Source organism: Dryas octopetala, chromosome 5 (genome assembly GCF_963921425.1).
Source record: "Dryas octopetala chromosome 5, drDryOcto1.1, whole genome shotgun sequence".
NCBI classification, from domain to species: Eukaryota; Viridiplantae; Streptophyta; class Magnoliopsida; order Rosales; family Rosaceae; genus Dryas; species Dryas octopetala.
Genome location: NC_141370.1, coordinates 4,607,265 through 4,635,191, shown reverse-complemented (window position 1 = coordinate 4,635,191; position 27,927 = coordinate 4,607,265). Strand labels below are relative to the sequence as shown.

The 27,927-nt window shown below is 36.1% G+C and overlaps 3 protein-coding genes across 3 annotated transcripts; 2 read left to right on the top strand and 1 right to left on the bottom strand.

Moving 5' to 3' along the window:
• The first annotated feature begins 3,765 nt into the window (after window positions 1-3,765).
• BGAL10 (beta-galactosidase 10) lies at window positions 3,766-21,981 on the top strand. The gene is made up of 19 exons (XM_086245417.1): window positions 3,766-4,153; window positions 4,596-4,691; window positions 4,808-4,920; window positions 5,087-5,153; window positions 5,654-5,746; window positions 6,751-6,894; window positions 8,097-8,185; window positions 11,448-11,553; window positions 11,750-11,837; window positions 11,954-12,072; window positions 12,475-12,639; window positions 14,377-14,585; window positions 16,642-16,751; window positions 18,531-18,640; window positions 18,976-19,083; window positions 19,251-19,361; window positions 19,478-19,686; window positions 20,460-20,793; window positions 21,417-21,981. The coding sequence occupies exons 1-19, from the start codon at window positions 3,977-3,979 to the stop codon at window positions 21,525-21,527; spliced, it is 2,559 nt and encodes an 852-aa protein (XP_086101543.1). The 5' UTR covers window positions 3,766-3,976; the 3' UTR covers window positions 21,528-21,981.
• Window positions 21,982-23,504: 1,523 nt separating this feature from the next.
• Window positions 23,505-23,870, bottom strand: RPS10 (ribosomal protein S10). The gene has a single exon (XM_086245565.1). It carries the CDS (start codon window positions 23,868-23,870, stop codon window positions 23,505-23,507), a length of 366 nt encoding a protein of 121 aa, XP_086101691.1.
• Window positions 23,871-26,396: 2,526 nt separating this feature from the next.
• Window positions 26,397-27,564, top strand: LOC147283672 (protein FAR1-RELATED SEQUENCE 5-like). The gene is made up of 2 exons (XM_086245564.1): window positions 26,397-26,671; window positions 26,718-27,564. The coding sequence occupies exons 1-2, from the start codon at window positions 26,397-26,399 to the stop codon at window positions 27,562-27,564; spliced, it is 1,122 nt and encodes a 373-aa protein (XP_086101690.1).
• The last annotated feature ends 363 nt before the right edge of the window (window positions 27,565-27,927 follow it).

Sequence of the window (27,927 nt, the reverse complement as noted above, 5' to 3'; positions counted from 1 at the left end):
CCAAACTTTGAAAACTTTCAAAAAATATCTCAACTTTCATTTTGTGTCAAAATAATACCTCTGTTTGGTTTTCTGTTTGTGAAACCGTTGTTTACTGACGTGGCAGGAGTATTTTCATTATTCCCCCACATATTAAAAAAACAAATTAATATTTTAAATAAAAATTTAAAATAACACTTCCCCCCACCCCTACCCCTACCTCCACCCCCACCCCCACCCCCACCCCCACCATTTCTTCTTCTTTCTTTCTTTCTTTTTCTTTTTCTTTTTCTTTTACTTCTGCACCAGCCCTCCAATACTAGTCCCCCCCCCCAGCACCAGCTCCCACCCAGCACCAGCCCTCCCGCCTCTCTCCCCACAACCCACCATCATTTTGGAGGTCGTGGCTTCGTATGACCTCTGGGTATGACATGTTTTTTTTGGTATGCCCGAGGCCAACAACAATCTAAACGTACTTGATGCTTCTTATATCTATGAAGACCTATATGTGAGGCGAGCCCCGAGTGTTAACTTCCTCATCAATAGGAGATAATATGAGATAACATATTATCTAGCTGATGAAAAATATCTAAAGTGGGCAACCTTTGTTCAAGCCTTTAAGCAACTAGCTAACCACAAGCATACATATTTTTCGACAATGCAAGCAGCTATTAGACATATTTTATGCCATCTTTTTATTCAATTATTCTCTCACATGGCTTGCTAAGAAATTGATATTTTTGTAGGTTTTTGTGTTTTTAGGTTTTTTAGGACATAATGAAGAGAATGAACTGAAACGTATAATTTTGGAGATGAAATTGGGCTTCCGAATATACTAGAAGAAAGAATGGACAAAGAGAGGCTCATTGGGCCAATAGATGATAGAATTAGAGTATCCAACCCAAAACCAATTGGAAATGGGTGGAGAGGCCCAAGACTTATAAGCACATATGCTAAGCTCTAGTTTTCCGATGTGGGACATTGCTCCACATTACTCTCAACACGCCCCCGCACGTGTGGCGATATTTTGAACCTTACACGTGAACAAATTGTATTAGGTGACGTGGGAGCACGTGTGACCGTTAGGCCTTACACGCGGATAACCAAGCTCTGATACCATGATAGAATTAAAGCATCCAACCCAAAACCAATTGGCAATGGGTGGAGAGGCCCAACACTTATAAGCACATATGCTAAGCTCTAGTTTTCCGATATGAGACATTACTCCACATTACTCTCAACAATAGAGGGCAACAAGCACGTATGAACAAGGCCTCACAACACCACAAGGCTTGCAGCCCATCATAAGAGAGGCACCACCACTTAAGGCTGGCCATCAAAGCCCACAAGAGGAGGCGACACCTTAAGCCCACTGGGAACGGCGGCCCACCTATCCACATGCACACACAAGGCCTCAAAGGCCAGTCCACCACTTCACGCCACCCTCTTAGTAGCCTCTTAGAGTGGAGTGCAAGGCAAGGAAATTCCTTACCGCCTCCACCTACTTGCCGCCCAAGGAAGAGTGCACAACAAGTTTCCTAGTCACAAAAACCTCGAAGTCTCCTGTCACTATGTTATGGTTTAATCGAAGTTAAACCATAACATAGTAACATGAGACTTCGAGGTTAACCAAAGGGCATGCATGCATAACAATTTTTATCTAGTAACAAATTCTTAATCTCTGGTTAAACATGTTAGATTGTTGATTTCTTAGGATTGATCACCCTAGGTTGTTTGCATCTAGCTAATATTATGATTTAGTGTAAAATAGACAAAGACACTAAATTCACAAGTAACAATGAGATTGATTTTGTAGAAAGTAGGGGATGCTTTGTCTTACCTTTATAACTTGCATGTTTTGTTGTTCATAAATCTTAATGACTCTAGGCATGTGTTTAGCTCCAGGAAATCGACCATCAATCATAGCTGACGGAGGCACATGTTTAGTTAACTGCTTAGTGATATTGTTTTGAGATCTAAGTATGAACAAATAACATAATTTGTTAATTAATGACATTTGCCACTAATCACTAGCCAAACCTAGCCTGAGGGAAAACTTTGATACTAGATACTTGAAGTGTAGAACATAACGCCTCTAATGGTGGTATTTATGAGGTTAAGGTGTATTCTAAACTCTAGCATGTCAACCCTTTTTACTTTGATGCATGTAGGTTAGTCTCACTTCTCAACCTCCATTCTTTTATTGCTTTCAATAAATGTTAGTCAAGTGAATGTGTGCCTCATCAATCTCATTCCTCGTAGGATTGACCTCTTACTTATACGCTATGCTTACCTCAAGCGATTCGTATACTTGGCGAGAGCTACAACTTGATATTCATTTCTAAATTCCAAGTAAACCAAGTTGTACAAAAAGTGGCAACAACAACTTATCAGAAAGAAGTTGAATGCACATTTGGGGTTCTACAAGCTCGTTTTGCTATCGTTGCACAACCTGTTCAATGTTAGAACCCACACCTTATGACATCCATGATGAAAACGTGCATCATCATGCATAATATGATCGTTGAAAAATAGTAATATGAGTCTGATTCATATGAGGATGCAGAAGAAGATGCATTTGTGATTGTTCGCCGTGCTGTCCAACTTTATGATAGAATGCCAACATTAGGAGAGCATGGACCCAATACCCCGTTTCTACTAGAAGTCAATCGTGGTGGAACAATAAGTAGTGCATACATAAGACGTTATAGGAATGTGAGAGATGATGAAAGACATTTCATGTTTCGAAATGATCTTGTTGAGCTTTTGTGGGGTTGAAAATGGGCTAGAAGTTCGTAGATTTGTGCACAGTGTTCGGTCCAATGTGTTGTATTGTTTTTCATTCTATGTTGCAATGCTATGTTTTTAATTTTATGTTGTACCATGTACCGTTTTTAAGTCTATATTGTAATGGGCCATTTTTTATTATATGAAGCATGATTTTTAGTTAATGGGTTTGTTATTTTATACTTTATAATCTAAAATAGAGAAATTCAAATATGGGTATTAATTTAAAATTATTTAAAAAATATCAAATATTGAGCTCATTTTAAAAATTTCATTGAGATATTTTTAATGATATAATTTTATAAATAATTAAATTTATAGATTTTAATTTATAAGATAATATACGCAAATATTAAAAAACAGATATGTATGCTATTGACTTGAACCACTGCACAGCAGAACAGTTTCATGGCAAGTCAATAATTGAAAAAGTAGAAAAAATGAGATCAATAAGCTTGTATTGAATTACCAATTGACACCCACCATTAACCATTATACATGCTCTCATTAAAAAGTGTTATTTAATAGAATTGCCCTAGTTTTTTTTTGGTAAAAAAAAAATAATAATAACTTTGTAGAAAACTAAAATGCCCTTTTAGTAACGCACCCATCCTAGGCTAAGGCTAAAACTAAAAAGAGTTGTCCAAATATTGCTGAGTCGATCGATGTTAAAAGCCTAATTGTAAGGATAAGGATGAGATTAAAATGGGTGGTTGATTAAAGTTACCAAAAGTGTAGCATACTCTGTAGAAACATACCCATTCCTTACCAAACCGACCCAATATGTTTATTATATTGTACTAAATTTGTCTTCATGAAATCTGTAGCCTATCTTGTACTGGAACTTGTGAGATCTACATCTGTCTATCCATTATATCTAAATAAATCTAAAAACCCCTAAAAGGCTAAAACCCTCACTCTTTTTCATTTTTCAAATAAATATATAAATTAATTGAAAGAGAAAATAAATACTGGGTTGGAGTGTTGGACAGTATTAGGCAGCGTCTGTCCCACTGAGATTGCTGAGGTCGACACACTCAACTATTCACCATTAATGGATTACACAATTTCACATGCTCTGTTCAACCCTCTCTCTCTCTAACTCTTTCTCTTACATATCAGTATCACCCAAGTGAAGTCGCCATTGATTGAGCTCGTATAGCTGCTGCTGCTGCTGCATTAGTACGCGCTAAGCAAGAACAAGAAGAAAATGAAGCCGCCGAGCTTACCCATAATGCCAAAAATGCCATGCCTGCTTGCACTGCTATTGTGCTTGACATTGTGTTCTGCAAGCAATGTCAGCTACGACAGTCGCTCTTTGATAATTGATGGCCAGCGGAAGCTCCTCATCTCTGCTGCCATTCACTACCCTCGCAGTGTCCCTGGGGTACGTAACCTTCAGTTCTCAGAACTAATCTCTCTCTCTCTCTTGTTTGGTTTCCGAGAAGAAATGTACAGAAAATATACTCTTTTCTTAAAATGAATAAGAAAGAGAATGTTAGTAGTTAGCTATCTAGCTCTCTTGGGTTCTGCATTTTACTTCCCAATTTAGAGCAGCCTAATTGTTTGATTTATTTTCTCTATGATTTAAAATTTGGATTTGTTTTTGTGAATTCTTTGTTTTGCTGATTTGGGAGGTTGCGGATTAGGACCAAGATTAGCTTATATTATGACACTATGACACTCTGTTAGTTTATTGGCATTCTCTCTGTTTCATTGAGCATATCTAATTAATTTTGCTATGTTATATGATGATTTTCCATATGGTTGCATTTTGTGTTACTTGTTCCATCGGCACTTCGTTTAAAGCATGATTGTGGTGTGTGTAGATGTGGCCGAGCCTAGTTCAAACGGCAAAGGAAGGAGGGGTTGATGTGATTGAAACATATGTGTTTTGGAATGGTCATGAACCATCTCCGGGCAATGTGAGTGAAGTTAAAAAGAAAGCTCTTCTAATTTTTGACATATGCGATAAGAGGTACTTATCTAATACAATAAACTGATTTGCACCTTTTTCTTTTTCCTTAATTGGGATTATCAGTATTATTTTGGAGGACGATATGATCTGGTCAAGTTTGCGAAGATTGTGGAGCAGGCCGGAATGTATTTGATTCTTCGAATTGGTCCATTTGTTGCAGCAGAATGGTACTTTGGGTATGTAATTCTATTTTCAGATTGTAATATTGGTTTCTAGAGGAGAAAATTTTGATATTGGCTCTTGATGGATGACTGCGCGAAATATTAAAATTCAGTAATATATTTTAATATTTTTTCTTACTTTATTGTTTGAGAACTCCTGAGACATGTTTGTTTCATACAGCGGGATACCTGTTTGGTTGCATTATGTGCCTGGAACTGTATTTCGAACTGAAAATCAGCCCTTTAAGGTATGGAAGTCAAATTATTAAACCCTAGGTCAGAAATCTTTATAGATCCTGTTCCAAGAATATTAATATTTTCATATGATCCTTTGATGCAACTGTGATAGAGATTGGATTTCATCCATTTGTTTTGCTTTTATCAGTTTAATGTTATTTTAATCTATTCTTTGCTGAGTATTTTCTTTTATGTGTTTTCTAGGTATTATCTTAGTGTTTAGTTTAGATTAATTCACAAATGTTTAACCGATTTTGTTGGCCTCAATTTACTAGGCCGTTGTCTTTCAATTTATGCAGACCTTTTTTCAGGACTGCAAATTTGTGCAGACTTGATTAATGAATTAAACCCATTATCTTTGTTTTTCTTCATCTTCCCCTCATTCTTCCTCTTCCTGTCATCTTTTCTCTCCTTAATGTATTTCTATTTTGGTGCTACATCAAACTATTTCCCATATGAAATTAATTATTTTCCCCTTTATAACTTGTTCATTCTTTTTCTTGGGGTTCAGTATCACATGCAGAAGTTTACAGCATTCATAGTTAACCTAATGAAACAGGAGAAGCTTTTTGCATCACAAGGAGGTCCCATTATCTTGGCACAGGCAAGTATCTTTAACTTCGAAACTAGTTTGATGAAATTTTGAATGTGCCTAAATCTTTTTTATACTCTAGCAAGTACTGGAGAGGTCAGAGAAAGATTGTAAATATAATTCGTGAACCTTGTTTCCTTCTAATAAAATGGGAGCTCTGAGCCCAAATTTTTAAAGCCCAGTTACCTGTTTATATGATTGTTCATGCTGATTCGATTTGTTGCCCAGAAAGATATCAATATGACGTTGTGTAATCATTCTAGCTCCTTCATTCATTACATTGTGTGATTGGAAGTGGGTCTCAGTTTCGAAAGATCATTATCTTGTTTTTTATTTTTTCTTTTGTCTTGCTTGTTCCTTTTCTTTTTTACTTTTAATGGGAAACATATGCTTTTATTTAATAATATAAAGGACGAGGTACAAGAAACTGATGAACAAGATGTCCATCCATTCTCAAGAGAATTGATGAAATTCTCAGTGTACCTAAATTTTTGTTTTTCTTACTAGTAAGTATTATCCCCACAAAATAACAATGCAAGTTCATCTACATTATTGTTTATGTATGCAATACCGCTTATATGTAAAGGATATTGGTATAATGGTATTTGAAAGTAAATTTCCCTGAGTTAAAATGATATTGGTATCATAATATAGTAGACTTGTTACTTATCAGTTTTAAATTATAAAATTTGATACGAGAAAGCCCCATAGATTCTGATCCCAGAAAGCCATATATTCTGTTTATTGTTTATCTTTCATATTCTGTTAATTATTTTTTATCTTTTGCTTTGATTTCAGTTATAATTCTTGTTCCCAAAGTCACAGCTCTTTTAAATTTTTTAATTTTATCAAGTAAATGGATTGGAGGGTTTGGAAATTCACTCTAGGTTTTAGGTTTGGATCTTGCTTGGCGAGACTTAGAATGAAAAGAAAAGAAAAAAATTTGCTTCAATTTCATTTACATATAGCTTTGTAACAGATGTTAAGCTTCATTCAACATATGTCTTTTGCTGCAGATAGAAAATGAATATGGATACTATGAAAAAGATTATGGAGATGGGGGGAAACAATATGCCATGTGGGCTGCTAGCATGGCTGTTTCTCAGAATATAGGTGTGCCTTGGATCATGTGCCAACAATTTGATGCTCCAGAGTCCGTGGTAAAGGTCTAAACTTAATAGGTTCTTAAGTCTGGCTAAGAGAAGTATTGTTTAATTACAATTATCAAAAGTAATTGACACAATCCAGATTTTGAGTATCATGACTGAAGCAATATAAAAAAAGATAAAAAGAAAAACAGAAAAAAGTAGTTTGTGAAATTAAAAGATTTGGTTGTTGACCAACAAGCTTGTGGTCTAATGGTATTTCCCTTACCAATGATGGAAGAGGTCCCAAGTTCATATCCCCCCCTCCCCCAAGATAATAAAAGATTTGGTTTTTGACTAATGGAATTGGGACAGTATTTGTGCACACACAGTTTAATGATATTATCCTTTCAGTGAGTTTGTGAGATTAAAAGTTTTGGTAAAGCCCTAGAGAACCTTTGCCCATTTTTCACTTTAGACGAGATCCGATGAGGGTTTTGCTAGCAGTAATGGTACTACTGCAACCCTTCTCCTTTTTTAAGGATTGGGACACACGGGATCTGATGAACACCTAAACTCTTCTCTATACGGATTCAAGTTCATAAAGGTGTGACAATAAGTTTCGTGCTGATTGTCTAGACTCTACCTACTACAACCCTTCTCCTTTAGTAGGGATTGGGATCAGACGTCCAACTGTGGGAACCACAGGCGGAGTTAAACCAGTTGGTGCAAAAGAAACACGGCTATATTTTTATGGTCTACTCATAAAGGCTGCCTTCACTTACTAACTCACTCACTCTCTCGCTCTCTCTCTCTCTCTGATGCGGGAGCATCTCTCAGTCCCGAGGGTGGGCCTATATGGTTCCAGGTTCAGTGGAGACCTGGGCCAGTTCGTAAGGGCGGAAGCCCGAACGGGTAGTCCTGGAGAGTGTGCTCTTGAGTCTGGTCCTGGGTGATTTATAGGATTAGGTTGCACCTCTTCTAACAGCTATGGCTTTTGAAAGGATTGGTTGTGCCTGTCCTACATCACTCTCTCTCCCTCTCCGTTGCACAACCAAAATGTATATTCATATGTAATTTAGGAGCTTAGATTCCATTATTTCTTATTTGAGTGGTCATGTGATTTGAAAATCATGGTAACACTTTATGTATGCACTCTCTCTCTCTTTTAACCTTTTTTATTTATTGAATAATAGCCTTGTCTATTATATAATATTTGGATGTTTGAGAATTTTAAAATTCTGCTTAAAGTATGGCATCCCATGTTTCTTTTGCAGATAAATACTTGTAATTCCTTCTACTGTGACGAATTTACACCGATTTATCCGAACAAACCTAAAATTTGGACAGAGAATTGGCCTGGCTGGTAATGTAGTATTTTGGCTTTGTCTCTGTTTGTATTCCTTTTAAACATTGCATTTTTGTATTTATCTCTATCATGATTTCATCATCATTAGCCATCTCATGAAAGTATGGTACTATAGAAATCAGATGCATTTTTTTATGTCAGCTCCCATTCAAAATATTCATTGTTTGCTTAAAACTGTCAGTGATCTCCATGGCAATGTGCCGTGAATAGAAAGATCAGTAGTCCATTTAGCAACAGACATGCCACTACATTGCCTATGAAAGGGCCTCCATAAAAAAATAGAAAATCATTAAGGTGCGCCTTAAACTGACTTGTATAGAAAGCTGTTTAATCTGAGTAAGTGATGCGCACAGTGGGCTTGATCAATAGGATGGCAAGAACACAACCTTCCTTGGGTCTGTTGATTCTCTAGAATGAGAATAACCAATAACATCTATCTAACTGATAATTCTCTATCAGAAAAATAGGGATAAACTTGTCTCATAATTTTATTAATAATTTGAAAACAACCAAAATGCGAAAAGGCTACAAGATCCATATTTAAAGGATTTAGAAAACTTGGCTAGGAAGATTGTTAATAATCTAAAATCCTAATTGACTAAGGGAATATAAAAACCAAACCTTTTAAGCTAGGAAAACATTAAAAGGAAAAGTCTGGACTAAAAAGAAATACAAAATAAGAAAAATAAACTAAAAGAAAACAGGAAAGTTGTTGTAGCATGTTGTGGGATCGATTCGAGGAGGTTAGGGATCAATCCGAGGAGGTTGGGGATCAATTGCTGGTTGAAAAAAGCACAAAAACCATGTGAACACCAATCTGTGGGATCTGCCCCACTCAAGGGGTGATCGATCCCCCTGCTGCACTTCTATGGGGTCGATCCCAAAGATCCCCGGATCGATCCCCCATTGCTCAAACGCCAATTTTTTCTTGAAACGTGCTCTTTTGCACTATCTTTCATCCATTTGCTTGATTGGAGCGCATTTCTTCCCTCAAACTCTTTCTTTTACCTTGATCTGTCACTTCCTTGGAGTTAACACAGATGCACCCCGCATCATCCTCCTCGGGTTGGAAAGAAATCATCCTCGAATTTGATTCTTCTTTTGTGGACTTGAGAACACCTTAATGATGGTCTTGTCATCCCAAAAATTAGCTTTGCAATCCATAGTTTCAATTAATTATCTTGGCACTCTCCAATAGAAGAGATTCAGCACCAACAAAGTCAACATTCCCATAGGCAATATTTTTTGAGGGAACCCATCTTTCTTGATTTACGCTACAATTCAACTTCCTAGAATCCTTCATAAGAAAAGAATCAATCCCAAAAAATTCAACATATTCACAAAAATTATTTTCCACAAAATTTATTGGATCTCAAGGCTTCAGGTCTTCAAGTTCATCATCTTCAATGATGTCTCTAAGAAATTCTTGTACAACCTTATCTTCAACTTTGCCTTGATCCTTTTCCTTTTAAACTCTATCAAACTGAACTTTAATGTTAGTCTCACAAATCATTGTCAAAGTTTTCATCAACTTCCAAAGAAACATCACAACAAGAATCCTTTGAATCAGAATCAATTATTGGAGACATATTTAAATCCAATGAATTATTTTCTTAAGAGTCAACCAAAATTTCAATAACTGACAATATGTTTTATGCAAAACCACCATACTTATACCTAACCGGATACTTAGTTGGAGAAGAATCTAACTTAACCTCTTCTTCTTCCGTAGATCCTTCTGAAAGGACCGGATTGGTGGCAGGCCTCTGCTCCCTCCTAGGACTCTGATCCCCATAAGGATTCTCATACTCCTCATCCGTGTTGTAATACTCCTTGTCGTCATCGTCTTTGTGATTCTAGGGTTGGTTTCGACGACACCCAGCCAACGTGGTCGCCTTCTGTTGGTTCAACACCCACACCCGTCACATAATGTGTCCTATGTTAACTCGCCTGTCCACTTGATCCAACTTGGTGTTACTATGTCCCCTTCCACCATGTCCTCCACATCTCGGCATGATGGAAACCTTCTTTGATATTAACCGATGCAGCCCAGACTCAATCGATCATATCACAAGAATATGGCCTTCCTTAGGTCAGTTGATTCTCTAGAATGAGAATAAGCAGAAAAAAGGCATCTATCTAAATCATAATTCTCTAAACTATAAGAAAAACAGGGATAAAGGAGAAAACTTCTCTCTTAATTTTATTAATCATCAAAAAACAACTAAAACACCAAAAGGTTACAAGACCCATATTTATAGGGCTTAGAAACCTTGGCCACTAAGAATATTTTAATCTAAAATCCTATTTGGCTGATGAAATATAAAATCCAAACCTTATTAAGCTAGGAAAACATCAAAAAGAAAGTCTTGACTGAAAAGAAATACACAATAAGAAAAATAATCTACAAGAAATCAGGAAAATTGTTGTAGCACATCATGGGATGAATCCCAGGAGGTTGGGGGTGAGATGCAACGAGCCAAACCAAACCAGTATTATTTGTTTGAATGGTTGTCTGAATTAAATATAACTTTGGAAAGAAAGAGAGCACTGAAAGTGTTGATAGGAAGGCCCTTGGTAAGAAGAATAGCAGATGACAAATGCACCAACTTGATCAATACTTAGCCTAAAGGACAACTTAACAGAGCTAAAAACAATTATAGTTATGGGATGCCGAAAGAAAAACACTCCAATTTTTATAGTGAAAAGAGAAATCCTAGTGAAGACTAAGAAATCTTTGATCACAAAATGAAGAACTAGCTGAATGGCTGGAATGCTTGAACATTGATGAAGAACTTGGTTGGAGGACCGAAGAACTTGAAAGAGAAAAATTCTGTAGTTGAAAAGCATTGAGTAGTTGTGTGTTTGATTGATTGGTTTGTTTCCTTTTCCTATTTAGGCTTGAAGTAGTGTCATGTAGGAAGGTCGAGCTATCCGTGCCTCTAAAAAAATAAAATGAAATAAGAGGATCGGTAAAATGAGGCAAATAATATCATTGATTTGATTTTGTAACAGTAGCATTAATTTTTTATAATTTCACTCACAAACTAAGCGCCATGGAGGTGCAATTCCCTAGAATTCAAGAAATGTGGGTTTTCTAGTCTTATCTTGGAACAATACTCTCATTCTCTTACCTTATCTTGATTCTTTTTCTGAATGTATGCAAAAGGTCATTGACGGCTTCCATTCTTGCTTTCTGAAATTCTGAATCATAATTTCCTCTTAATTTATGGTGGGATCAATCTCATATTTATTTCAGGTTTACAACATTTGGGGCCAGAAATCCTCACAGGCCACCCGAAGATATTGCTTTCTCTGTAGCTCGTTTTTTCCAAAAAGGGGGCAGTGTACAAAATTATTACATGGTATTTCATTAACTTTGTAACAATTTTTCATATATTTGGTGTAATGTTGCTATTAGTTGTTGTGTAGTAATTTATTTTTGGATCCATGTTGACCATTTTTCTTATTCTTAATTATGCTATTAGCATTGGCATTATGATTGCTGACATAATTATCATGATGCTGGTTTTAATCTTACCCTCTCTTTTTTTGGCTTAGTATCATGGAGGAACAAATTTTGGTCGCACTTCAGGTGGGCCATTCATTACCACAAGTTATGACTATGAAGCACCAATTGATGAATATGGTAAGGGTTTTAATTTCTCATGTTATGTTCAATTTTTAAAATGCAATATGAATGAGCATATCATAAAATTATTGTAGTACTGTTAATTTATTTATTGTTTTTCATTTGGTCTATAGGATTACCTAGGCTTCCAAAATGGGGACACCTTAAGCAGCTTCACAGTGCGATTAAGTTATGTGAGCATATTATGCTCAATAGTCAGCCAGTTAATGTATCACTGGGCCCTTCCCAAGAGGTATATTTTCTGAGAATATTGGCTTTATCATTGCTAGATATTAATCTTTTCTCTCTCTTTTTTTTTCCTAGATGTAGTTATCAAATAAAACTAGTTTAAAGCATCTTATGTGTATTTTCAGGTTGCTGACTTCATCATTAAGATCCTTATACATGTTCAACTAATCATGATATGCTATACAAGAATTGACTTCATCATTTAAGTGCAGTCTGACACATACAAGAATTGCTATATGGTTTTTGTTACTTGATGTGTTAAATTTAATTTATTCCGTACTATCATATTCTCTGCTGCTTATACTTTTAACTCATTTAATCTTTAGTTATGTCAATTTGCACTTAAATGTTCTTTTAATCTATTTCACAACTGGAGAACCATTACTGAACAGTGCCTGCATTGTAGGCTGATGTGTTCACCGACACTTCTGGAGCATGTGCTGCCTTTATAGCTAACATGGACGACAAAAATGACAAGACAGTAGAATTTCGAAATGTGTCATATCATCTGCCAGCATGGTCAGTTAGTATACTGCCTGACTGCAAGAATGTAGTATATAATACAGCAAAGGTAACTACTCAAGTTCTGATGCCTACATTTGCCAAAATTATGAAACCCAAATTACAATGCCAATCCAGACAAGATAACTTGCTTTCAATTGTTAATACGTTTTTCTTATCTTCTATCCACAATACATTCATATATTATATGTGTGTGTCTATATATATAGATATATATAATATATATGTAATAGTTTGATGATATCGGGATGTCCGGAACGTAGTTAAAGTCCATATTATACTTGAACATTTGCAATGCACTTTCATATAATAGAGTGATTTCACAAGCGCTCATAAGTGACATATTTTTCAAAAGGGTCCCATTCTTCACAATTTCCTTAATATTTTAGTACTTTTTTTATGAGCCATCAGTCCATCACTGAAATGTATCAGAGGTAATGCTTTCTTTCTATTTTACATTGTTTTCTTACTTTTTCTTCTGATTATGATTTCAGACTTGCAGTTCATCACGATTATGCATAGATAATCATGTATAAGACTATTAATATACATTTGGATGCTTGTAAACTGCAAAACCGTATTTTACCCACGGCTGGATGTCTGGATGAGAGACTTGCTCTATATATATAGTTCGCTTCTTAGATAGGGTTCCACACCGTTCAAACGAGAAGTCAGGCTGTTCGAATAATAGGCCAAAATTTTTTGTTCTCGGTTCTGATATTAAGTTTGAGGGTTTTGGTTGTGGGGTTTAGGGCTAAAACCCTAAAGTAGTCATCAACCTGTTGACGGAAAGCTGCAAAAATTGGCTTGCCGTTTGAATAGCCTAACTATCCATTTGAACAACAAGTCAGGCTGTTGAACGGATTGCCTTAGGGTGTAGAGTCGGGTTTTACGACTTAGGATTAAGGATTTAGCTCTCGGGTTTTAAGTGTCCTAATAGGTGCCACTTTACACAATTAGCGTGTTGTCCAAAAACTTCAAATGGAGCGGGAATCCCGTATGAAAAGGCAGACTATATATATATATATATATATATATAGAGAGAGAGAGAGAGAGAGAGAGAGAGAGAGAGAGAGAGAGAGAGAGAGAGAGAACAATGAAACAATATACTTCTAGAATGATATCGCACATGTGGTATAGTATCATTATTGTGAGGGGGGTGGGGTTCGTTTTTGGGCATCACGATGAGCTTCAGCTTCTTCAGCATTTAGGGATACCTCCTTTTCTGCATTACTTTTAGATTGAAATGCTGCTTGTTTATTAGTTCTATTGTTTTGTGTAATTGCTGACTCTGATATGTATCTGGTATAGTTAATTGCTGTTAGTTTCAGATTTTAAGCTTAGTGGATAGCTTATCCACTGTATTGTACAATTCCGTTCATATTAATAAAAATCTTGTTTCCTTAAAAAAAAAAAAAAGATAGAAATTTTCTAAACATGATATATTGTTTATCTCACTGGTCTGGTCTGCATGATTTACAAGTAAGCTGACATGGTTTTGACCATCTCTCAAATAAGTAGACTTTTTGGCATAAAATAATTTTAACACTTTTAAATTTTGGGATATGACTTGGTAGATTTTGAATGAAAATCTCTTTTACTAAGGTCTACAATATACGTTACTTCTTCATAAAATATTCTATTGTTATTCGTGCTCTTTACAAGTAACATGCAAATAAAATACTGAAGAAAATGGTGATGAATGTGGTTCTGCTTATCCTTAATTTTGTTGTATGCTTTCGGCTTTCAATTAGGCTTTACAATTCAAAATGAAATTTTCCAACAGGTTGGATCCCAAACCTCTGTAGTTGAAATGGTACCTGAAAGTTTGCAGCTATCAATGGGATCATCAAACAAGAGTTCGAAAGCTCTCAAATGGGATGTATTTGTGGAGAAAGCTGGGATCTGGGGTGAAGCTGACTTCAATAAAAATGGCTTTGTGGATCACATCAACACCACAAAATATACCACTGACTATCTGTGGTATACAACAAGGTTTGTCTTTGCTCGTGATGAAAATAACAGCATGCTTTTACCATCGAAAACACCATTTTTAAGGTTTTGTTGACCACTGGGGCCTTTCAACATTGGTTCCAAAATGGGTTGGAGGTAATAAAAAGTCCGGGTGGGGATTTCAGACATAGAATGACCCCAAGTGACATTGGGCTTTTGGGCATTAAAAGTTGGGAGTTGCTTTTTACACCCAAGACTCTCTAGGACTTATGCTACAAGAAATGTGTGCAACTTTATCTCACGACTCTTTTCCACGTGATCTTCACATATCTGTTATTTCCTTGGGCACGTCCAAGTGCCAAGTTATGAGCATAACTGTAGCAACTGATTCGTCGTCTTGGCTATGTAAAAGTTAATCAGGAATCCAAATCTCAAGCTTGCAATATTACCAAACCAAGACCAAGAGAGATACCACATGTAACAGATCTCCTAGACTAGATGAATACATGAAGACTACTCTCAAGCATAATTAGTTCTTCATCCATGAAGCTTGGCCAAAAAAAAAAAAAAAGTAGTTCATCCATGAAGGAAAACACACAAAATTTAGAAATCAAGTTAAAAGAGTAACGTTTGTGTCACAATACAAGCACAAGGTTTCGGATAGGAAATTTCTGATTACAAACTTATGCCATCTGCCATCTGCCATCTGCCTCTTCTTTTTTTTTTTTTTTTGGTTCTTTCTGGATGGAAGATGACTTCCTAACGGAAGAAATTATCCATGGAATTACTTTCAAGGAAAAGAAATATTTGAAACGTCTTTGATGCTTTTTATGCACAAGAAAATTTCATAATTTGGTAAGAAGTTTCAGCAATCAAAGGCAGCCGGAAACCATCGTTGAGGGGTTCTGATGAGGACTCTTCTCGTTGTATGATGGCCACAATCTAAGTGAATTTTCCCCAGATACATCTATTCAATTTAATTTTGGACCTATTCCAAATATATGGATTGTGCTAAAGATTCAAAACTATTTTTTTTTTTTTAGACAACTTTATAAAAAAATAACTCAAAAATATATTTGAAATGCTTTTATATTTCTAGAATGTTCAATATATGTTTTACATCTTCTATTCGAAAATGCTTAATTTTCATAAGATCTTCTTGACTGTTATTCAAATTTTCCAATAATGTATGTATATTGGACCTTTTGAGGCAATTATAGACCATGGGGAGCAATTCTGATTGATCAATAAAAATATATTGCAATCTCCCACTGAAATTGTAAAATAGCATTTAGGGTTAGACAACCTCCTTACCCTAAATTTTAAAAGTGTAGTTCAAAATTCCTCATGCTTTGCCACCTTACTAGAGTGTTAGACAACCATTGGACTCAAAAGTTTAAGCTGTTAGGAAATGGACCAATATGTATATCAAGATAACATCTTTTCTCACGTGCAATCTCATACTGCAGTTGGAATGGCAGATAAACACAAATAGAGAAACATATAGGTGCAGCTCTATTTTGCACCTTGCAAACCATAAAAAAACTTGAGAATAGGATTTCATGTTTAAAATCCAAGACCTCGTACAACCAAAGCTCTGATGTCATGTAGGCAACCACTAGACCCCAAAAGTTTAAGTTGTTTGGGAATGTGCCAACAATGTATATCAAGCTTACAACTAGTACACAGCTCGTTAACCTATGTTTATGAAGTTTGAAGGGTGTTGGCTCCACAATAATTGTCTTTTGATATTAATAATTGTGGCCTTATTTCTTTGTAACCTCGAGTACCTCAACACTCTAGTTCAAAGACCAACTTTACTAGAATTAGAAAGGGGAGATATCTCAAACAGCTTTACATGTTCATGACTTCGAGTTAGCTGTTCTTTTTTAAATTTTGATTGGACCTTTGAAAAAGAACCTTGCATCAGTTTCATACGCTGTATTTAGCAGTATCTTTGGAGATTTCTATTCTATTTGACTAGCTCTAATTGTTACTTGCACAAAGAATGTAATAGCCGTAAAATAGATGAAAGTGTGCATTTTAACTGGAGCTGAATCAAATAATTTGATTGACTCATAGAATTCTTTCATGGCAGCATATACATTGGTGAAAATGAAGAGTTCTTAAAGAAAGGAATTCATCCAGTTCTTCTAATTGAATCAAAGGGTCATGCTCTCCATGCTTTTGTGAATCAAGAACTTCAAGGTTACTTTCTGATCTCTCAGAGTTATTTTTCATTATTCGAAATTGAAAATTTATTTCTATTTACTAGTTTTTCTGCTTAAGTTATTCTTCATCTGTATTTCTAGATATTTTTAATTAGCTTATTGTGGCTATTTTTAGAAAAAGCCTCTTTCGGTTGATGCTCCAACCTTTCTATGGTAATAGAGCGGGCAACTCATCCCTGTGTCAGGCTCAATTTAGCTACTTGTGTTCCACACGTAGTGGGGGATAGGGGGCATGCTAAAAATATACCTCAGGTATTCTAAGCATTGCATTTAAATAAAATCCTAAGCCTCTATCCATTACAAATTGTTTTTTGATTTGAATGCTCCAACTTCAACAATTAAGATAGTAAAGAAAAGTTTTCTCATTGTTTATATAGCAAGAAAAACCAATAACTTCTATATGCTGGAATGTTAAAAGTTTGCATTGGGTTATACTTGGAAAAATATATGGAAATAACCCATTCAAAATCACTCACTTGCAAAGTAAAGATTTCCACATGTTGAGTATTGCGGCTCAAAATCAAGGAGTTGAAAAACTGCTGTCAGAGGCACCGAGCAGCATTCAAACGGCCTCCTAGCACTCGAGTGGTCGGCACCGACCTGGTTTCCCTGTTACGCTTGAGTTTGGGTCATGTTTTTGTATCTTTTACCATTCCTTGTTCACTTGTCCTATTGTAACCTAGGATTTTAGTGAGCCTATAAATAGGCCTTTAAGAGTATTAGTCTCCTCATGTCAAATTGGATCTTTGCTCTTGTTACGGTTGAAATAGACCAATTTAGAAAAACTTATAGCAATTGAGAGATTGTGAGTCTTGGTTTGGGATTCTTTATTGAAAAGGGTTGAAAGGAGTGAGAGATTACTTAGAGTGATTGGAAGAATCTATTGCTTCCTCGTTCTAATCTTCTTTCTACTTAGTGGATTGTCGTCATTTCCCATGAACATAGTTCAAGTTGGGTCAACCAAGTAATTCTTTTTCTAAACAGAAAGCAATAGAACATTGGGCAAAATTGAATATAAAGCTTTCATAACACATCAAAGTGAGTAGATATACCAAAAAGATTTTGGTGCATGCCCTCCTCTCTCATCTGCAATAAAAGAATTCTGTTAGCTTATGAAGTGTCTCTTTACTCGCATGGAAACAGCATCTCTGCTTACTCATAGCTCAGAGGAAGGTGAGGATGACATAAAGTCATCAGCTCCTATTCCTTGGGTGACACCCATGCTACAACTGCTCTCTCTCTCTCTCTCTCTCCCCTTTTCTTTGTAGGTGCTATATTACTTCCATCAATTATGCTCCATATTCTATTGTTGTTGATTTTTCTCACTGCTTTAATCCAAGAGAAATTCTAAATGGACCCACTCCATTTTCTAATATATTACTGCCATCAATTATGCTACATTCTATTGTTGTTGATTTTTCTCACTGGTTTAATGCAAGAAAAATTTTAAATGGACCCACCCCATTTGCTAACTTGACCCCCTACAAAATTTTTCTCCAAACTTCCCACTTTGTCCTTGAATAAAATTAAACAAACTGAAAAAATAATATTGGGTGTGTTTTTTAGTTTTTCTATTTTATTCAATGACAATGAGAAGTTTGGGGAAAATTTTTTGTAGGGGGGTCAAGTTAGCAATTGGAGTGGGTCCATTTAGATTTTCTTTTAACATAAACATCAATTCCATAATGTGCATTCTTCATCAAATCATTTTCAGATGACCTCTTGTTAGTAATTGTCATACATGCTTGATCTTCAGCTAGTGCATCTGGAAATGGCACGCATCCACCCTTCAAATTAGAAGTCCCTATCTCTCTGAAGGAAGGGAAGAATGAAATTGCTCTACTAAGCATGACAGTTGGTCTGCAGGTACATTTCTCTTCTTTCATATCTAATTGTCATGATTTATTTACAGTTAGATGTTGTCGAGACTGTAAACCACTTCATCTGTGGGAAGTGATTTGGTTTGCAGAATCCTGAGTCATTAGTTGATTACTTAAATATATGTCCGCAGAATCCTGGTTATTTTTTTAGAAGGATAATAATTTTATATATAGAGAGCTTCTAAAGAGGTTGTCCTCTTTTTGGAAATGAAAGAGCTCCCTATAAAGAATGTTTATGGCTCTATACCAGTCATTTATTTATCTTTATTCCTTTAATGCTACATTTCCAACAGCTTATTGCTCTTTTGTTTTTGCTCTTAGAATGCAGGATCATTTTATGAATGGGTAGGGGCAGGACTAACTAGTGTCAAGATAAAGGGCTTCAACAATGGGACAATAGATTTGTCTGCCTATAATTGGACCTACAAGGTATTTTCCTCCTTTTCTTATCAGTTATTTTTTAAATTTTGTTGTTCTTGCTAATGAAAAACAAGTCAAAAAGTAAATAACACAACCACAACTGCATTGGAAGTTTTTTTTGTATTTTTTTACTATTTTAAAAGACCCACCTGTATTTTCTTTCTTCCATTAACCAGATTGGGTTGCAAGGAGAACACCTAGGACTTTACAAGGAAGATGGTTTACGAAATGTAAATTGGGTTTCAACCTCAGAACCGCCAAGGAAACAGCCTTTGACATGGTATAAGGTGAACACTTGGATAACCTGACTTCTCTTGTGCCTAAAAAATAAGCCATTACTTTGTTTGAGAGCAGCTGTTTAATGGGGAAAATAGAGAAGAATCATTTACTTGGAATATTGTAGGTTATTGTGGACGCTCCACCAGGTGATGAACCTATTGGGCTGGATATGATTCACATGGGAAAAGGTCTAGCTTGGTTGAATGGAGAAGAAATTGGAATATACTGGCCTAGGAAGAGCCCTGCACATGGATGTGTTCAAGAATGCAATTATAGAGGAAAGTTCAATCCAGACAAATGCAATACAGGGTGTGGAGAACCAACACAAAGATGGTAAAACAAGGACAAAATTAAGTGCAATTTTTAGTTTTGAAATAAAAATTAGAAAGCCAATTTCCGTATGCTTCTTTTTTTCTTAATTGCTCCCAAAATATGATTTGGACCAGACAGCCATAAATAAAAGTTCCATGAACAGTTATCATAAATCTTAGAATGAAAGTGAAAATCAAGATCCAAGAGTGTTCTGTATTTGAATTCTAATGTATCTAAAAGTTTTTACACTATTGTCAGGATGCATGACCATGAGACCAGTCACCAACTCTGTATAATGGTCAATATTAGGAAAATTGATGGTGCATCAAGAATTTTAAAACCATCAAGCTCAGGTGCACACACACACACACACACACAAACATCTGTATTTCAAATATTGGGAAAATTGTTTTTACATCAAGAATTTTAAAGCCATAAAGTGCAGGTGCATGCACACACGCACAAACACTTTCTTGCTGGAACACACAAACATATGTGCATGTATATGTCACAATAGTGTCCTAGTATAAGAGACCACTTTGATTTGTGGATGCAATCTCAAATAATATGATACCATATTTTTTTCACCTTCTCAATGAGCACCTGTTTTACTGGTATTGATAATTTGTACTTTTTGTAATTTCAAATTCATGAAACTTTCTTTTATAATAATAGACTTTATCTTCATGGAGCTCTTCGTTTCTTTTCTTCTAAAATTCATGAGGAAACTGCATCATAGAAAAAGGTTGTTCCGTTGTTGCCATGAAAAAGTCACCTCTTTCTGTCTGGAGCAGGTACCATGTTCCACGGTCTTGGTTCAAACCATCTGGAAACATTCTGGTGATATTTGAAGAGAAAGGTGGAGATCCATTAGAAATTAAATTCTCGAGACGGAAAACCTCAGGTGTATGTGCTCTTGTTGCAGAAGACTACCCCTCTATTGACCCTGAATCTTGGCATGAGGGAAATGGAAGTAACAAAAACATTGCAACTGTCGATTTGAAGTGCCCTGAGAACACTCATATTTCTACCATAAAATTTGCCAGCTTCGGAAATCCTACAGGTTCCTGTGGATCCTACACCAAAGGAGACTGCCATGATCCTAACTCCAGTTCTGTGGTTGAAAAAGTAAGCACTTCCAACTTTCTTTATGTTAATCAAACTGGATTTATTGATTTGTCTAATTGAGTATTTAGTGCTGTCTCCCTTGGGTAGGATCTACTATTCCAGTGAGGTTGTCATCAGGCATGATAACATTTTTGGGCACCATTTGATAAAAGCTTAACTCTGAAGCCATGTATATCGTTTACACACTTTCATCAATACTTCACACATGGATCTCAACATTCATCTTGGCCAGCGGAGATTCAAGCTTTTAATCACTCTCAGATATTAAAAAAAAAAACAAAAAAACAAAAAGTTAATGAGAACCTGGCAAGTTAAAGATGTAAACCCAATATGTAGAATTTCTCACAATTGTGTCATGGGTCATGAGTCATATTTCCAGTGTGATATATGTTTCAGTGTTCAATAAAATGAAGCAGTCATATCTTAAGCAAACTGTAACCAGACCCAAAACCTTATGTCTTGCATTAGCACACACTTCCATCTTTAGTTAGTCATGTGCATAAATAGCACCTTTCATCATCTTATGGAATGGAAATATGGCCATTTTATATGCAGTGATTCTTTTACATCTGTATTTCAATATTATCTTCTCAATTTCCTAAGATGCTTTCTACTTATTGCAGGTCTGCTTAAATCAAAACAAATGTGTCATAGAATCAACAGAAGAGAAATTTAGTAAGGGTTTGTGTCCCGGTGTAACTAAGAAGCTTGCAGTTGAAGTAGTGTGCAATTGAAATTTTCAAATTTCAGTGGAGAGCGGTTTTAGTATATGATATAAATATGGCCTGCTTTACTGAAAAGAAAGAAGGGAACGTTCCTACTTTATCATGGAGGGATTACAATCTATCATCTTTTCTTCTTGCTATAGAAGAATGGTAGCAAGAAGCATAATTGTTTTGTTAAATTTTATTAGAAGAGGTATTGTGTGCTATGAGGCGTGCACTATTGATTCATTTCCTTGACAAAAAGCTGCAGAGTGTCCTTTTTTTTTTTGTCCATTAAAAAAAAAAGCTGCAGAGTGTTAAAGCAAAGGAAATTGATGAGTTTTGCAGAAAAGTTTTTTTCTTTCCATAGCACAGCCCTACTCTTATATACTGGACCATTCTATACAAGAAATATTTACTGTTCCAATATTACAGCTATAATTTCTCTAAGATTGAGTATTTACAATGAATTCCTTAATTACATACATCAGCAAAGATTCCTTAGTTTAAGCAATTATCTCATTTAACTCTAAAATGCTAGAAGTTTTCCTTACCTCACGTACTTCACTCTCTTATATGATGTAGGCCTCCATTATCATCTTTTTTTTTTTTTTTTTTTTTTTCTTCACCAATTATTTGATTGCATGTATTTCATGGGAATTAAGGTGATAATCTGTGACATTCTTTCCTTATAGGCTCAACTCCTTAATTCAAGGAATCACCACAATCAGTTCTAACATAGAGAACATTTAATAATGTAAATTCCCTATGCGGGGGTTTGGATTGTATAATCAATTAATCATCCACTGTTTTTTTTTTTTGGTGATTGAAACCAAATTTATTAAGGGATGGTTCTATTGATACTCACCATTACGTTTTTGTTGAAATATTCACGGAGAAACACCAAAATACACTAGAAAACATGAAAAACATAGTATACTAAGAAAAAAAAAATGTATAAATGAAGTTAGACTGTATATCACAAAAAACAAGGTTAGACGATGGGTATGTAGTTTTAGGGTTTTATGTTTAGAGGAAGTTATGGGAGATGACGGGATGTGGTAGTTGGGTATAGGTGTATAGTTAGTAGGTGTGTAGAGAGTAAATGATAGCTCTGGAAGGCAGGATAAACAATGGCAGGTGCAGGTCTGCTACAAGTAGCCAAATTCCCATGGCAACATGTAAAAGAATTTGTAGGTGTACTTGTGCTTGAGATGTGCAAACTCAGTGGCAACATGAACAGGGAACTGCTTGAAGTACTGAGATCAAAGAGAATGTGAACATAAAAGCATCGGTGTGGTGCCGACCAACAACGTTGAGTGAACTTCGAAGTATTAAGTACCTAATTCTTGTGAAGGTTTGGAAATGCTTGAGAATATGTAAATGATGAGTACCTTCAACTTTGGGTTGATACTTGTCCAGATTTTATCCTAGAGTCTACCTCATTCCTACTCCAAAAGGCTCAATAACCTTTGTATGTTAATTTAATAGGGTAGTAGTTGTATGGTTAACTGGTTGATTTACTAGGCTCAATATTGCTAAATTGTGCTACTTAATGTTCAAATATGCATTAAGGTTAAGGAGTTCTACCCATTCATGAAATGGAATGCAGTGTGGATGATTGATGCACAGAAAATCGGTTTCTTTGGACAGCCCTGTTAAAGTAATCAACATGATTTTACTGTGGTCACCACAATGTTATTGCAGGAAAATTTATCTGTGGACATGATTGAACAAAACTAGTTCATAAACAGAACAAAAAGATGATGAGAATTTACAAATACAGATGTAGACCTCTAAATGCCAAAACTTGCTTTGTTTTCTTGATAGAATTTATTCAACAATACAGAGCTTAATTTCAGTTACCCTTTGCTCTACCAACCATTCAGGGTCTTCTTTGGTTGCAAAACACAAATATATGTTATGGGCACATGATAAACAACAAAACAAATGCACTACTTTTAGCAGAAAAATACTTGCTAAGGTCTAGCTAGCTGCTCTAAGCCTCTAAGGCTCCAAGGGTCCAGTGGTATGACACTGCTCCAAGACTGCCTTGAGTTTCCCCTTATCCAAACGGGTCTCTGAATCAAATAAGACTTCATATTGAGCACCAACTATACGCAGACGTTTTAACCAAAATAACTTCTTGCGCAATTCTTCATTCGTTTTTGTTTTCAGGACCACAAGTTGTTTCTTGATCACCATTTCAAATTGTTCTCTGGACTTTTTATCGATATGAGGTGATCGTAACACTGTATATAACACTCGTGATTCAGGCAACCCAATCCTCCGTGCGTAAGGCCCCAAAAAATTATTTCCCATTAATGGGCGCTCAAAAGATCGAATCGCTATGCATATCCTCTTTAGCCCCATCTTCGTTCCCACAAACAATTCAAAGAGCAAATGCCTGTAAATTAAAGAAATCAATCACTTTTTCTTTTCATTTCTTTTTTTAAAATTTATGAAAACTCTAAACTAAAACTGCGAACCAGACAACATCCCCCAGAAATATTTAAATCTGGAACTATAGAAGATCAAATAATATTCAAAAACATAACCGACCCAAAAACCATAACCCCAAATTTCTAAAAACCCACCAAAACAAACACACATATCACAAGGATTAAGCAATAGTACAGTCTGTGGCTCCTACAACTTGTGTTGCATTTGGGGCCCTAGGACTACTAGCAGTGGGTGTTGTTAGGGTAGTGTTTAGATGAGTGTTTGGGGGTAGTGGGAAGTGTGCTAATATTGTGGGAACCTACCTCCCTCATCCATCATGAAAAACAAATCAAGCAGACAGCAGCAACCCAATTAATAAGAGAATTATTAATTATATAATATCATTAACACTTTCAGATAAGAAGAAAGCTTAGTGTTTGTGATTTCAACTAGACGAATACATTCCTGCATAACTAATACACAAACCTGCATGCTCAGACCAAGGACTCAACTGAACAAGACATTGCAAAAATGAGAAGAAAGCAAAACATACACGAAAGTGAAACCATTCACTCAATCCCAAATTCTTCTAAAACAGTTCTAAACTCAATCTGGATCAATCATCAATTAAACGTTCTAACCAATTCGTTTAACTCATTTCCATAAGTCTTTTGAATCCCAAATCCACATTATAATTTATAAAAACAAAAACCAACTTACATTATCCCCATAACCACACACAAACAAAAACCTTGATGCTACAGTAAGCCAACGCGACCATAAATCCAAAAGTAAAAAATAGTAGAAAATCGAAAACTAAAGTGCAATAAACATCGAAACTGAAAAAAAAAAGAAACGATATTAAGATGAAAATTTGAAGGAGTACCTGTGATTAGGGATTTAGGGTTTGAGAGAGGGGTGCGGCGTGACTGAGATTGTGACTGGGTTAGGGTTAGGGTACCTTCAATCAGCAGCTGCAAGCTTGTGACTGTGAGTCTCTCTCTCTCTCTCTCGCGTCTGGTCTCTGTGCGAAATAGCAGAGACGATGCCTCTGTGTGTTATGGGCAAAACATCTTATTTGGGATTGGGAGGCAGGGCATTGGGTTTGGAGTTCGGGCCTTATTAATTGATTATGGGGTGTTGGGCTAGGTTTCTGTTTAGTGGGTTTGGGCTCATATTTTTAAAGGAATTATTTGGGTTTGGAGGTGGCTATTCCGACCACCCTACTTAGTTGACCACCATAGATTTAATTTAGTAAAAGACATATATACCCTATAGCAAATTGATCATAAAGGACATTTAATATTTGGGATAAAATTTTTCTCCCAACACCCCCTACCATCTTCAACCACCAGCTGAGGAGCACCATCATCTTCAACCTTCCACCACCACCATCTTCAACCTTCATCTTCCACCTTCCACCACCACCATCATCAACCTTCCACCCTAGATATAGATTGTTGTTTTAAACAATCCCACCTGCTGGCTCAACCCACGTATATCACCATCATCAAACAACACTCCACTCTCTTCTACCACCACCACCATCTTCAACCAAACCCTAGACATAGATTGTTTTTGTAAACAAATTCATTGTATCCAAATCACCTACTTTTGACAAATGGACAATCAGAACGACAATTTGGAGTCATCAAATGAAGTAAGTTTGAGTTTTTTTGAGTTTTTATGAAATTTTTCGCGGCTGGAAAACTGTGAGTTCATGTTTTTATTCGATAAACCAGTACCGAAATATACATTATATTTCGGTGGATGGTCACCGAATAAATGTACATATTTTGGTAGGTATCCACCGTTTATAAATGTAATGTCAATTTTTTACACATTTGTTCGGTCAATGCCCGTCGAAAAATGGCAATATATTCGGTGGTTTGTCACCGAAGTTTATACCACCGTTCGGCAGATAGCCACCGAATGAAAAACGTATAGTTTTTTAAATAGTTTCATTCGGTAGGCAATTGTCGAACTATATTGGTATATTCGGTATTTATCCACCGAATATATATGATTTATTCGGTGGGTTCCCGTCGAATACTGGGACACAACTACTTTTTTTCCCGAATGACCAACGTATAATTGTTTCATTCGGTAGTCAATTGTCGAACTTTGTTTGCATATTCGGTACTTAGCCACCGAATATATGTGATATTTTCGGTGGCTTCCCGTCGAATACTGGGACAAAAATATATATTTTTTTTTTTGCTGAATAGGAGTAGCAAGTGGGTGCTTCCACCGAGCTCAATATAGTTGAAGGAAGGTGCAATTTTGACTACACCAATGAATTCACAATAGCGGAGGTAAACATTGTATGGCCGGGAATTATGATTTATGCATACCTAAATATGAATTGTAAATAATATATATAATTGTCATGTGTAGGTGTTTCAAAGTAAGGATTCAATGGTTAGTTGGATTCGTGCACAAGGAAAAAGGAACAACATGGTAATTGTCATTAGAAGGTCTGATGCAGGCGGGGTTCGTGGTAAGAGAGCTTGGATCAAATTTGCTTGTGAGAGAAATGGTCAATATGAGCCAAATAGATCAAGAAAGTCATCAAAGTCAGATTCAGGCGACCAAACATCCGATGCTGCTAGCCGTAAGCAACCAGTTTCTGATGACTCTAAGGACACCCGTTCGAAGAAATGTGGATGTCCATTCTCATTGAAGGCGGTGAACACTGGATGTGGTGATCAATGGGAGTTGGAGGTTTCATTGTTAGTGGCTTTCAGAGTATATTGAAGGGCATTCATTCGCAGGCAGATTAACTGAAGAAGAGAATTCATTGTTAGTGGCTTTGTCCAAGACTTTGGTGAAACCGAAAGATATATTGAAGACCATAAAAAATAAGAATCCACAGAATACATCAATAATCAAGACAGTATACAATGCCAGGCAAAAACATAGGGTCATCGAGAGGGCCGGTAGATCAGAGATGCAAGTATTGCTAACTAAGCTGAGAGAACATAATTATGTTGAGTGGCATAGAAGTTCTGGTGATGTTGTGACTGACCTGTTTTGGACTCATCCTGAGAGTGTTGATATATTACGTGCATTTTCGCATGTACTGATAATGGATTGCACTTATAAGACTAATAGGTACCGTTGGCCACTTTTTGAGATTGTGGGTGTGACTTCCACTAGCATGACATTCTCTGTTGCATTCGCTTATATATGTTCTGAGAAGGAGGATAATTATACATGGGCTTTGGGTAGAGTACGGTCTTTATTGAATGATGACTGTCTTCCTAACATGATTGTCACGGATCGGGAACTAGCACTCATGTCTGCAATCCCTAAAGTGTTTCCTAGTGCCAGACATTTATTGTGTAGATGGCACATTAGCAAAAATGTGTTGAAAAATTGCAGGAAGTTGTTTGGTACGGTTGACCATTGGGAGAAGTTTAATGGTGCCTGGAATTGTTTGGTTGGATCGGAGAGTGAGGATGAGTATGTGAGTCGTTTGCGTGACATGGAAACCAACTTTTATTCATACGCCGGAGCTATTGAGTACATTAAGGATAGTTGGTTGATACCTTATAAGGAGAGGTTTGTGGCTGCATGGATAGATGGTTGTATGCACCTTGGTAACACCACTTCGAACAGGTAGTCTATTTTTGTTATCATTGACTTGTTATATGCTTAGACACACATACTAACTTCTTGTTACGAACAGGGCTGAAAGTGCACATTCAAGGTTAAAGAAGGAACTTGGCACTAGTCAGCTTAGTTTTGAGTTATCATGGCAGCATATTTATACATTGATAGAGTTGCAGCATACACACATTAAGGCATCATTTGAGAAAAGCCGTTGTTTTATCCAGCATAGTGTCAGGAAACATGAGGAGATGAAGGAATTGTTAGGCTATGTATCAGATACAGCATTGAATATAATTGGTTGTGAGATAAGGAGGTACCTTCACTAACTAACCTTCATTCTACGCATTAAACACTTATTTAGTTTGTACCAATA